Raw genomic sequence first — 14,213 nt, 5'->3', positions numbered from 1 at the left:
GACAAGTCAACGCCGTTTCTTCCTCGTGCTTCAACACCCTGCGCATGCTCCGCAAGATCTTCAGATGGATCCCCACTGAAACCAGGAAGACCGTCACCCAGGCACTCGTTACCAGCCGACTGGACTACGGGAACGCCCTCTACGCCGGAACCACAGCCAAACTCCGGAGAAGACTCCAACGCATCAAGAACGCCTCCGCATGACTCATCCTGGACATCCCCCGACACAGCCACATCACCTGACACCTGAGAGACCTGCACTGGCTCCCCGTCAGCAAGAGAATCACGTTCAGACTCCTCACCCACGCACACAAGGCTCTCCACGACCTGGGCCCCAAGTACCTCAACGACCGCATGACCTTCTACACGCCCTCCCGCCAGCTACGATCAACCAGCCACACACTCGCCACCGTACCACGCATCCGCCGAGCCATTGCCGGTGGAAGGTCCTTCTCTTACCTGGCAGCCAAGACTTGGAACTCCCTCCCCACCCACCTTCGGCGAACCCAAGACCATCGCTCCTTCAGGAAGCAACTCAAGACCTGGCTGTTCGAGCAGTAACATACCCCTCTCCCCCAACGCCTTGAGACCCTCCCGGGTGAGTAGCGCGCTATATAAATGCTGTGATTGATTGATTGATTGAACCCGGAAGCAGAGAACGGCCCGGGACCAAGGTTCAATTCTCGACGCGGCAGGTCGTGGACCAGGGTCAAACGGACTCAATAATTCTCGCCTCGGTGCCTACTCTAACCAGGGAACACACTCGGCAACTCTGGGCATTAAGCTTGCCTCATCTCTACAACGGCCCCCCACAGATGCCGGGGATGCCTGGTTTCAGATTGGAGATACCCAGAAAGGGACCATCTCACAGGGAAAACCAGGACGGGTTCCCCAGCGGTCTTCAGCGCCAGGATACTCCTTGGAGTCACAGTGCGCTTTACAAGTACACGCACATTTACATTTACATTTACATTTACATTTAGGTGTCTATGAAGGTACAGCAGCATGTGGTATGGAGAATCAAGGTCTCTATGAAGGTACAGTAGCATGTGGTATGGAGAATCGAGGTGTCTATGAACCTCTGACCCAGGAATTACCTTGTGTGGCTCCGTGACTTTGGGAATCCTGTTTGGTTGCTCTCTCCTTGCCAAGACTGACAACTGCTCGCAGGACCCGCTCCGCGGGTCCCGCATCACATAGGAGGGCTGTGGGGATCTTCTGGACTTACTGGAGGTGTGCAGTGCCTAGGGGACCTTGGGGGATACAAGCTGGGCTGCGAGCGTTAGAGCAGGGACTCCATCTACCAGGATCCCCTGCCTGGCCAATTAGCAACACCAGGCCCGCTCTCCCTGCTAGCCCTGCCCCCTGTGCACAGACTGCATTAAAACTTCCCTGCCTGCTGAATCGGTGGAACCTCTGACCCAGAAATTGCCTTGTGTGGCTCCGTGACTTTGGGAATCCTGTTTGGCTGATCTCCCCTTGCCAAGACTGACAACTGCGTGCAGGTCCCGCTCCGCGGGTCCCGCATCGCATAGGAGGGCTGTGGGGATCTTCTGGACTTACTGGAGGTGTGCAGTGCCTGGGGGACCTTGGGGGATACAAGCTGGGCTGCGAGCATTAGAGCAGGGACTCCATCTACCAGGAGCCCCTGCCTGGCCAATTAGCAATACCTGGCCCGCTCTCTCTGCTAGCCCCGCCCCCTGCATGGCCCACTTCCGTTATTAGCAGAATCTACATCCGCTGCGCGGGAGCACACGGGAGAAGCCCGGGACAAGGGCGGGACCGTCTGTGGCCGTCAGAGGCCGGTTGAGGCTGGGCTGGGCCACTCCCCTTGGTTTGTTCCTTCGGTAATCTCTCTGCTTGTCTTATTGTTATTTTTTGTATCTCCCTGTGATTATTTTGACATCTCTGGACGGGGGTGTAATGGCTGCTCAGACATCTAAGGGAGGCAAGGATGGCGATAAACCTAATAGTGGTAGCATTTTGGGTACCCTAGACACTTACTTCACAAGGGTCTCTGTTGCACTTGAACACCAGATAAGTGCTGTTGAGAAAAGATTATCAGCTGAAATCTTCTCGAAACGTTCTTCTCTGCGGGCAATCCAGCACTGTACCACGCCTGAGTCCCGTATAAGTCAACGGTTAAGTGATTTGGGTCTGCCCGAGACCAGCATTGAATTAGATTCTCTTGCAAACATCCTAGAAGAAAATGACTCCCTTATAGTGCCAGGTAGTGGTGATCCAGTAGAAATTCCCACTTGTATATCATCTCCTAACGGCTCTCCGGTTTGTCTGGTAGTTGACTCACCACCCCTAAATAAAAGAGCTACTGGCAAAAGGAAAAGAAGGGGGGGCGGTACGCACAATAAAAAAGCTAAAATGTCTAAACCGACTAAAAAGGGGAATAAGCACGTGGGTGAGGGGATTTGTATAGAGACTGATAACACACTTCCTTCTCCATTACTCCCCCCAGTTGCCCATGATGATGGGTCTTTGGTTGGGCAGGTCGAACACCTGCTTCGTTCCTTTTTACTCCCAATTATCGAGAGGCTGAAACGAGTAACTGGGACCTTGGACAAAATAGAAATCTCAGTTAAGGATAATTCTCAAATGCTACTCTTCCTGACCGATGGAAAAAGTAAGGGCAAACCTCCGGCTGCTAACCCAGATAAGGTGGTCACCAGAAGTAGTCAAGCACCTTCTACTGGTAAATCTCTGCATAATGGAAACAAACCAGTGGCAAATAGAGATGTTGCCCTAGGCAGGCCAGGTGCTAAAGAATCATGCCCAGATGTATCTAGTGCACCGAAGGGTGCATTACAATCTCATCAGGAAGTCCGGGCAGAACCCGATAGAATCTCTCCTGGGTATTTGGTTCCTAACAATTCTGATTTAGTTGTAGGTAATCAATTTAAACTTAACTTACCTCCTCAAAGTACCCCCTTAGTGGTGATTATGATGAATGTCCCCCCTCTTCGTGCTGGTTTGACCGAGGGTGTAGGAGAGTAGGGTCTGCTATCCTATGGTCACCCCAATTTTTGCTTTTTGCTTCACTGGTTTTCGACTTACTGAGGCTGTGGCCCTGCCAATCAGACCCCCAGCCTGCTGTTTTCTCTCTAAATTCGTAATACATGTGCTATAGGTACATACCACAATTGGAAATGGACTCCTTGTCAGCCCCTGTACCATGCACTATAGGTGCTCAGGGCATAGGTGCCACCAAGGCCTACCCGGGGCTGAAGCATAGCTTTTGCCACCCCTGGCTGGTTCTTAAATTGACACAACTGGCTGATCACGCAGCTGGGGCAAGTTGGTGTAATCACCCCTTGCTAAGATATAGTATACCTATATCTAAACCTATATCTGGACACATATAAACCTGTGAGCCACTCCTATGGAAGGCCTTATCAATCCTGAAGGCAGAGTGCGTGGTTTAATGTGAGATGGAGCTCTGGCATGAGCTGAGCCTGTCTGCAGCTGTCGGGAACAACTCCCTAAGCTGTTCCGGGATAATGCCAAACCATATACTATTAAGTGCATTATAATCCTCGCGGTTATATAGCAACTTTGGATTGGCTTTATCAAAACATGTCGTGTAAGGTGTCATACGATTTGGAATACTATCCCCTCAACAGTCCTGTCGACGGGGATAGCATTCCACCCCTCTAGAGGAAGAAGACATGTTACTTTACTTAAACACGGTTGATTTTTAAAAGAGCCTCAGATCCACAAAATGGATGCTTCTGCCACAGACACAAGTCTGACCTCCTGCTGCCAACCGAAACTCAGCAGAGGAGGCCTGGACAAAGGCTTTCCTGTCGCAGGGAGGTGTTATACCACCCCAGACTGGAGATAGTGGATTGTAGCAGGGAGGTTTGAAAGAATCCAGACACTGCCTGGGGAGCACAAGGCTGCCCCTTGCATAATCTGGCCAAACCGGTTCTGGGGCACACCAGCCCCTGTCCCAGAGCGGCCTGGATCAAAGGAAAGGGGTGTATCCACCCCCTTCCTGGGTCCCACCCATAGGATGGGACCTAGCAGGTAATCCAGCCCCCTAGATTGGTATAAGAATGGGAGCAGTGCCAACGCACTCAGATTATCCTGATGAAACATAAGAAACGAAACTCTGGACCCTTCGACATCCTACTCGACGTAGAAGACTGAAGAATCTCCCTTGTGGTCAAAGAGTGACCACCCTGTGCAAACAGGCACCATCCAGCACCTCGACGTCTGCTTTGTTGCAGTTCCCGACGGAACTTGAGCGACAGAGATTGACGAGATCAAGCTTGCCTGCCTTCTTGCAGCCCAATCCACAGTCCCTGCAGAGCTGAGACCTGTGGAGGCGACCGAAAGCGTGGGGCATGCCATCTTGAAAAGACCACGAGACGCTGACCGTGCAGCCTATGAGTGACCCTCGAAGCTGTACACCGAGGTTTGAGAAGCCCCAACCCTGAGCCACTCTTGCACCGAAGCTCACCCCTCTACACTCGACGAGTGCTGCGTGGGGCCCTTCTGCTTTCTTTGGCTCGACGCGTTGGCCCGGTCACTTGCCAGCTGGCTTGTGGCCCCTGTGCTGACGAAAACCTAAAACCGACTTGCGATTCTGGTTGCTCCAGACTTGCACCAGCTCCTCTGAAAAGGAGCACCCGCTCTGACCCTCCTGGTCCGAGTGAGAAGCAATCTTCCAGTCCTGCGTGGATTGCTCTTGCCAAGTGTTGTTTGCTCCGATCTTGAAGCCGACAGCGCCGACGGTGAGAGCCTGCGTGGGACAGCTCGTGACCCGCTCCTGGACGTCGCAGATGCCCCAGAGCCCACGTGGCAGCGGAGAGAAGCTCCTCGACAACCACCTGATTGCGCCCGACATTGCCTGGTTCCGTCCTGGTTCCACCCTGGTCACTGCTGAGTGACCCAGACTCTGTCCCCTCTGCTTTCAGGTACTTTTCTACTCTGATCCACCCTTGGATCACACCGGACACTTCTCCTTCACATCGCCTGCAGCATCTTCAACTTCAAGCACCAAGAACCTGCGTGACGAAACCCGACGCCACTTCGACCCTATGCACCCGCTTCCTGTGGGTGAGGTAACATTGCAACGCCGGTGTTCCCACACTGGTACACACCTCTAAGGTCTGTGTCTAAAGTTTTGTCCATCTAGGTTCAGCGGAAGTATCCTAAAACTCTATTTGTGTAACTTTTACGCACCATTGACTTAACATTGGTGCATGCGTGTGCTTTAAGCGCTGCACCCGAATCCTGCGGGCTTTTCCCGACTTCAGCATTGCTTGTCCCGACTGCTCCCAGCGATTCCCTAGGCCCTAGGCCTAACCACTGTTCTATTGGTATCTCTTATACCACTTTCTTAATATATAGTTTGAGTGGCCACCCGCCCTCATCCATAATTGTGCAACTTTGTATGTTATACTGTGCTTTTGATTTAACGCTTGTGCCCCTTTGCTCATAAAGAGTACTGGGGATTATTTTTAGTAATAAACACATATATTTTTATAATATATACTTATGTGCTGTCCTTTCATTTGATATTACAGGATTGTGATTGGTAAAACAGCTCGCTTAACACGACCTCTTGAGTTTAGCCTTTAAGGCTGCTTAGTCTATGCTACCATTAAGATAGCTTTTCTATAAGGTTGACTTACAACCAGACACCATAAGGGATTGTTTGGACTGATACAAGGTGGTTCCAGAATTGGAAACATCATATATCAGGCCAACTTCTCACAGAGGGGTTCTACCAATTGAAGTCAAAAGTCTCCCACTGGTTCACAAAGAATTTAGAACAGGGCCATGAAATTGGACGAGATATACTCATGGTCCGTAGAGTAGGATGGGTGGGTCGCTCAAGGAAGAGAAGAGAGGGTGACTGTATAGTTATTAAATTTAACAACCCAAGTACAGTTGGTAGAATACTAGGGGAGATAGAACAGCATTCACTAGAGAGGGGACAGGGTATTGAAGTCGTGCCCCTTGGTTTCTTCTATAGACCAGGTAAAACCCTTCCATAGGCTCCTCCATCTGATGAATTTCCCTAATCAAACTCATCCTATGGGAAGACATGGGGTCCGACCTTCACCTCATGTGATTCCATCTGGTTGTTGGTATGGGGGAGATTCCAGATATAGAGGGAGAGTTGAAATAACTAATAGATTCAATGTCCTCTCGGGGCTTAATGAATGCGACTGACTTGATTGCAACCAAGTTGGCAGTATCTCAGAGCATACCATCAACCGCCCACAAGATCATTATCACAAGGGGGTGGTACCAACTAAGGGGAATTCCAGGACAGTTGAGTATACTGATAATAATACAGTTCCTGATGTAACCCCGCAAGGAACTCACATGGAACCGGCAACAAATGACATGGAGGGTGTAGGAAGCTTGGTTTCCTGGAATATAGCTGGTATCCGCCCTAAGCTGGAGTCCCAGGAATGGGTAGATTTTGTAAATTGCTATGATGTATGTATGTTCAAGGAGACCTGGATGTGTGAGCCATGTTTTCTCCCAGGGTATCTGAATTATTCAATTCCGGCAACCAAAGGCCAAAAGGGTCGTCCGAAGGGTGGCCTGATTATATGGGTACGTCAATGTCTGCCCTTTTCTATCAATATGGTTGAGACTGGTAGCAATGATATCCAATTTATAAAAGTGAGCATGGGCCTATCTGGGAGTCTGGATATATACAATGCATACGCCAGGGGTTCCAACCGGGGAAAATCAGCAGTTCGCCCTACTTGAGACATACTCCATGAATAATAATATCATTATTGCCGGAGATTTTAATCGTACATTTGAACCCCTGGACATATGTGATAATCTAGTTGGGATGGACGAGGATATGCTATGGGGTGTTCCCAAATTAAATCTAGACCCAATTAAACGTTGGCCTGAGGATATTATATGTTTGAATGCCATTTGCCTGGAAAGGGGCCTCAGGGCTCTAAATGGGCGAACAACGAGTGACAAGGAGGGGGCATGCCCTTTCGATAATGGTAGAAACAGGAGTAGGATAGATTATGTTTTGTGCAGTCTTCAACTATGGAAGGGAGTCAACGATATGGAAGTAAAGCAGAGGTTGGAAAGTGACCACGACCCATTGTGTGCAACCCACAAATGGTGGTGGCCCGCAACAGGGAAGCCCCCAAAAGAGTGGATTGGTGTTCCCCTGCCCACATCCTCTAACGATATGTGACGGCTAAAATGGCCTATTATTTTGGCTAACCATCAGTCTATGGCTAGTATAGACATGGAGGTGGACAAGGCAATAATTGCCCTAGATCAAGTAAAAACAGTTGTTCCCGGGTCACAAGAAGCTACTGCTATACACGATAATCTTTTTAGTGCTATTAAATCTCATTTTCAGAAACCAGGTAGGAAAACCAATAACATACCTCCCAGTTCTGCGAGGTGGTACAACGCTCAGTGTAGGAAAGCCAGGTTAGCTTTGGGAACAGCTATTAAAAATAGAGATCTATTGGCTATCCGTTGTGCAAGAAGGTCTTACAAAGATTGCATAGCCTCTGCTAAAAGGGCATTGGACGAGAAGCATTGGAATGAATTAAGGGAGGCTAGTAAGACCAAAGATTCCAAGCTCTTTTGGAGCATTGTTAAATGGGGTAGTGGTGGTCTATCTAATCGCCCAGATAATAACGTTAGTGAGGAGGACTGGGTCAACTACTTTAAGCCTCAATATGCTGATAGCCACCCCGGTTCTGAGATGGAAGATTTTATGGCTGTTTATCCTAATGGTAATTTTTTTAGTCTTGGCGAAGTAGTGTTGGCCCTAAGTGCAGTATGTAGAGGAAGAGCTCCCGGCTTGGATGGGATCCCGGCGGACCTTTTCATTAATGATCAGAAACGCTGGGGCAAATATATCCTGCTTTTGATTAATGCTGTTGCTAAGGGTGCAATTGTCCCGTCATCTTGGAAGGGTGCAATCATTATCCCTGTACATAAGAAAGGCGACAGGGGTTTGCCGGGGAATTACAGACCCATAAGCTTGATAGCTACCATTCAAAAGGTGGTGGGGAGGATGGTGGTGAACAGGCTCATGGTCTGGGTGGATGAAAAAAATGCATTATCCCCTTACCAGGCTGGGTTCCGGAAGGCCACCAGTACGGTGGACCAGGTCTTCCGCTTTACTCTACTATGGTGGCGAACAGTGGTGCTGGGCGGGGGCAGCCTGTACGCCACTTTTGTGGACTTGCGGGCTGCCTTCGACCTGGTTCCCAGGTCAAAGCTGTGGTCAGTATTGTGGAAAATGGGTCTTCCGGAGGCTTTACTGACCTTGGTTATGAGGCTGCATGAGGCGAATTTTGCCAGGATACAGTGGGGCAGTCAAGGGGAAGTCACTACGGACTTCCCGGTTGAGTGGGGAGTGAGGCAGGGGTGTGCCATGGCCCCCCTACTATTCTCCTTATTTATTAATGGAGTAGTAGATAGAATGTTGTCTGCTAATTTAGACGCCCCTTCGTTGGCGGACATTAAGGTCCCAATATTAATGTTCGCCGACGATACTCTCTTTATATCAAACACCCCGAGTGGCTTGCAGAGTGCCCTTAATATTTTTGAGGAATTCTGTGGGGAGCGTGGCCTTGAAGTCAATGTGACCAAAACCAAGCTAATGGTATTTAATCCTCACCGTAACTCCCGATCTAGGCTAACTATGAATCAGCGCCCACTAGAGGTAGTCAAAGCTTTTACCTACCTTGGTATTTATATAACCAATTATCTTAAATGGTCCCAGCACATTGATCTAGTGGCATTAAGGCATAGACAATTAGCCGGTACTTTAGGGGTTGGGCATAGAAAGTCAGAAACTAAACCAATTATGCCAGCCCTACAGGTTTACGAGGCAAAAGCCCTTGGCTCAGCACTCTATGGGGCGGAGTTGTGGGGATTTGAAAAACTTGATTCACTACAAAGGTCCGAAAATAAGTTTATTAGGACAATTATGGGTCTTCCCAAAAGCACCCCCTTCTCCCCCTTAGATATGAGCTGGGCAGAAAGACTGTGGTCGATTTGGCAAAGCTTCATCCGATACTGTATTGGAGACGACTCTGGACCACTCCAGAACTTAAGCACTATGCCGAAGGTTTTTTGGCGATAATTAAAGGGGATCTTTTTCATAAAATTAAATGGCTAAAAGACCTCAGATCTCTGTTGTGTTTGTTGGGTCTCCAAACTCTTTGGGATAACCAATCAGGAGCACTATTTCCTAGTAAAATTATTGTAAATGAGTTGTACTGGAATTATGTGACTGAGCTGGACTGGAGAAATACTGATTCTAGATCTATTGCAGGATGTTATATGGAATCTAAAATCTCTCCCGATCACGAACCTTACTGGGACAGAGTAACAAAGCCATGGGATAGGAAGCTCTTATGCCAATTCAGGATAGGTACTCTTCCATTAAGGGTACTCACTGGTAGGTGGAGGGGTTCACTAAACATTTCTTGCCCCGCATGTGGATCTGAAAAGGAGACTGTTTGCCATTTTTTATTCGCCTGTCAAGCCTATGCTATCCCTAGACAAACTTGGTTAAAACCTGCATGTAAAAATCTAGGCACCAAAAGTAGTATTGTAGCTATGAGAATTATTTGTACTAGCTCATACTTGCCATTGGCTATAGCAGTAGCGAAATTCCTGGGGTGGGCATGATCTATTAGGAATAAATTGATAGTCGAGTAACTGTTTATAGAGGGTGAGTTTTATTATCATAAGATACTTGATGTCGCTTTTATTTCAAATTGTATATATATATGTACATGATCTTTTCCAAAAATTCTTGCTTCTATTTGTCTGAGGCAATCATTTAATATTGCTTATATGTATATGATTCTTTGCCAAAAACTCGTGTTTTTACCTATCTGAGGCAATCATTTAATACTGTTTTAATATTTTGTATGTATTGTGCTTTTATGAGAAATGCTCGAATAAAGCCTTTTTGAATTTGAAGCATGTGGTATTGAGAATCAAGGTCTCTATGAAGGTACAGTAGCATGTGGTATGGAGAATAAGGTGTCTATGAAGGAACGGCAGCATGTGGTATGGAGAATGGAGGTGTCTATGAAGGTACAGCAGCATGTGATATGGAGAATGGAGGTGTCTATGAAGGAACGGCAGCATGAGGTATGGAGAATGGAGGTGTCTATGAAGGTACAGCAGCATGTGATATGGAGAATGGAGGTGTCTATGAAGGAACGGCAGCATGTGGTATGGAGAATGGAGGTGTCTATGAAGGAACGGCAGCATGTGGTATGGAGAATGGAGGTGTCTATGAAGGAACGGCAGCATGTGGTATGGAGAATGGAGGTCTCTATGAAGGTACAGTAGCATGCGGTATGGAGAATGGAGGTGTCTATGAAGGTACAGTAGCATGTGGTATGGAGAATGGAGGGGTCTATGAGGGTACGGTAGCTTGAGGTATGGAGAATGGAGGGGTCTATGAAGGTACAATAGCATATGGTATGGAGAATGGAGGTCTCTATGAAGGTACAGTAGCATGTGGTATGGAGAATGGAGGTGTCTATGAGGGTACAGCAGCATGTGGTATGGGGAATGGAGGTGTCTATGTGGGGTACGGTAGCTTGTGGTATGGAGAATGGAGGTGTCTATGAGGGTACAGCAGCATGTGGTATGGGGAATGGAGGTGTCTATGTGGGTACGGTAGCTTGTGGTATGGAGAATGGAGGTGTCTATGAGGGTACAGCAGCATGTGGTATGGGGAATGGAGGTGTCTATGTGGGTACGGTAGCTTGTGGTATGGAGAATGGAGGTGTCTATGAGGGTACAGCAGCATGTGGTATGGGGAATGGAGGTGTCTAGGAGGGTACGGTAGCTTGTGGTATGGAGAATGGAGGGGTCTTTGACGGTACGGTAGCATGTAGGACAGGTATTGTACATACAGAAGGTGCCTATGAAATTATGGAAGCTAGGGAAGGGGGATATATTGTATTTTCTGTCCAATTTGCTCCTGTTGTTCACCATTTGTTTTCTTAAAACTGTGGCTTCCCTCAGGCCCTCGAAGCCTTCAACGCTGCAATCAAGGCTGATCCAGGCTATACTGCTGCTTTTTACCAGCGAGGCTTGTGCAGGATGCGCCTGAACCAATCCAAGGCCATCGGGGATTTCAACCGTGCCCTGGCAGTGAATCCCAAGCTATTCCAGGTACTGGTGTTGACTTCTCTCAGGGTGAGGTGGGAGGTGTGTACTGTGCTGGACAATTTTTGACTCAGTTGTGACTTCTTTGTCCATTGAGGTTTGAACCTGATAGCGACTTCTTGCTGTAGATTTCTTACCTTTGAATTTTCCAGGCGTCAGGCTGGATTCTGAAACTTTTGTGTGAGCAGTACCCCTGTGCACCATCGATTGGCACCATTTGGCTATGCGTGACGTCGTCATTGTCATTAGCGTGGGTTATGATGTGCGATCACTTATATAGGCACCTCCAAGGAGCACTGACATCAGTTCTTTTCTTTCCGCACCAGTTAATCGCTGATCCGGAGAAGAGCTGCCCCTCTTTCTCTTTTTGACAGGCTTTTTTAAACATTTTGTCGCCAAATATTTTTTCTTGTGTATCAAGGATGTCATCTAGACGTACAGGTTTAAGCCTGTCATGGCGCCATGTTGATAACTGACCCTCCCATCTCATCTGCTTGTGGTGCCTCAAGCACGACCACGACACAAAGTCATGGTCGGATTGCTGGGCCATGGCGCATAAGACCTTGCGGGAGCAAACTTTGAGGCTTCTTGCGGTCCAGCAGTCGACACTGTCAAGCGCAACTCCTCAGAGAACAAGGTTCAGTTTGAGGAAGAGATGGTTGTGGGACCACTTCAGGAGCCCCAAGTCCTCTTCTTCACACTTGGGGAAGAGACATAAAAAGAAGTTGTCGTCAAAGCAGAGTTCTACTTCACCTTGCATAACGTCCGTCGACGAGACAGGTAAGGAGCATCAACACTCTATGCTCGTTTCTGCTGAGCTGGAGCCAGGTTTTACTCCTCACCTCCCTCCCTTTCTCAGAGCCGGAGCACCCCCCGCTTAAATGAAGGAATTCTACCTGCCCATGCGCAGCGTAATTGAGCAGGCTGACCACTCCGGTGAGCTTTTGGGCCCTGCGGGGTCAGCTGAGGCCCCACCAGGTTCTACAGTGCTGGTTCCAACCCCATTACCGTTGTGATTTCCTGGGTCAGATTCTGGATCTGGATCCAGATCTACGCCGGTCGTGCCACCATGACCTTCCCTGAAGTCAGTCCTGAAGTTGATGCCTCCAGAAGTGCCTACCCCATTCTCATACCCAAAGACTCAACTCAGGCGCCGACGGATCCCAGAGGTTTTACTTTGTTGCCTGTACATTTTGAGGAGGTTTCAGGCATAGGTGAGGATTGGGAGGGGTCCATGGAACCTTCAGAACAACAGCTAGATGTCCAGTAGAACAATGGACTGGTATGAGTATCTTGGAGAAGCCAGTGGACTGGACACCTTTCCAGATACTGGTGTCCTCTCTCCACCTAGTGTAGCTACGGAGTAGAGGGCATCTTATGCCATGGTGGAGAGGAGGGGGCTGCAGAGGTCCTTGGCTTGGCCCTGCCCTCAGTTCAGGGAAGAATTACTCTCTTGACTGAGGGGCTTCATCCTGGGGCTTCCTCGTCCGAACTCCTTTTGTCCTTTAATGAAGCACCGACGGATGTCCTTCTAGGCATGTGGCCCAAGCCTAGCAGAGAGGCTCCTGTGAAAGGGGTAATTGTATGCCGCCATCGCCCTGCACCAGGCGATTCAAGGTTCCTCAGCTGAGAGCTTGGTTGTTCTGGGTTCAATGTCCCATAGCACATCTACTTCTAATAATAATAATAATAATAATAAAGATATTTGTAAAGCGCTATGGCTGCGCCATCTCGGCGTGTCCCCACGCTGTGTCGCGGGGTGCCTTCGACTCTTGCGTCCTCGGGACCTCTATACACCCTCGCTACCTCCTGAGTAAAAGTCTGCAGCTGGGCAGCGAGGTAATATCCTTCGAAGTCCGGCACTGCCATACCTCCCTCATCCTTGGGGCGTAACAGCGTGTCGAGCGCTATGCGTCTCCTGCCCGTGCCCCACAGGAACAGTATGATCAGTGACCTCAGGCGTTTGAAAGTCGAACTCGGGATCCATACCGGCAGTGTCCGGAAATAGTACAAAAGCCTAGGCAGGGCTATCATTTTCAGCAGGGAAATTCTACCTGCCAGAGAGAGCGGTAGAGTCGCCCAGAAGTCCATAGATCCACGCAGGGCGTTAATACAGCGAGTTACGTTGCCATCCAGCAGGTCGGATGAGGTGTGGTAGATATAAACCCCTAGATAATGTAGGCAGCGCGGCTCCCACCGGAGTTCCTGAGCAGTAAGTGGGCAAGGCTCTCCCGGCCTCAGGGGGAACAGACAGGATTTGGGCCAGTTGACCCTCAGGCCCGATAACCTACCGAACTGCTCCAGTAGCCTCCGTGCCCCCTGGAGTTCAGCGCCGGCATCAGCCAAAAACATTAACAGGTCATCCGCATAGAGTGAGATGAGGTGTGGCCTCCCTCTAAAAGGCAAACCTGCGTAGTGGCGGCCCAGTCTGGCTACCGCAGCGAAGGGTTCCATTGCTAACGCAAACAGTAGCGGGGATAGGGAACAACCCTGTCTAGTGCCACGCCTGATCGAATATTGTCTCGAGATCAGCGCACCTACCCGGACCCTTGCTACCGCCTCCGTATAGAGGACCTTGGTCCACCGTATATATCCGTCTCCCAGTCCAAAGCGACGCATCACCTCATACAGGTATCCCCATTCGAGGCTGTCAAACGCCTTTTCAATGTCGATGGACAGGACAAAGGGGGAGATTGTGTCTGGCCAGTCCACACCCATCAGTCTCGTGAGTCTGCGGATATTATGAGTGGTGTTGCGTGTCGGTATGAAACCGCACTGGTCACCATGAACCAGGCTCGTCATATGCACTAGCAATCTGTTGGCTAGAATTTTACTGAGGATTTTGTAATCCGTCGTCAACATAGACAACGGGCGGTACGAGGACAGCGCCGTACCCTCCCTGCCCGGCTTCAAGAGTGGGATCATAAGGGCCTCGCACATGGAGCCCGGGAGTCGGCCCTTCTCCTGCGCCTCATTGTATACCTCGCGCAGCCGTGGAGCAAGATGCTCCAGGTATTTGCCATAAAATTCGATCGGTAG

The 14,213-nt window shown here is 49.3% G+C and overlaps 1 protein-coding gene across 1 annotated transcript in view; it reads left to right on the top strand.

Moving 5' to 3' along the window:
• TTC6 (tetratricopeptide repeat domain 6) overlaps positions 1-14,213 on the top strand; it is a 1,229,706-nt gene that overhangs the window by 706,330 nt on the left and 509,163 nt on the right. Inside the window, exon 22 of the mRNA XM_086936916.1 lies at positions 11,031-11,180. Within this exon, the coding sequence (XP_086793042.1) occupies positions 11,031-11,180 (150 nt within the window). The remainder of the gene's footprint in view (positions 1-11,030; positions 11,181-14,213) is intronic.

The sequence above is a fragment of the Lissotriton vulgaris genome, chromosome 9, assembly GCF_964263255.1.
Source record: "Lissotriton vulgaris chromosome 9, aLisVul1.2, whole genome shotgun sequence".
Classification (NCBI taxonomy): Eukaryota; Metazoa; Chordata; class Amphibia; order Caudata; family Salamandridae; genus Lissotriton; species Lissotriton vulgaris.
The sequence above is the reverse complement of the archived record's forward strand: the minus strand, read 5'-3'. Positions and strand labels throughout refer to the sequence as shown.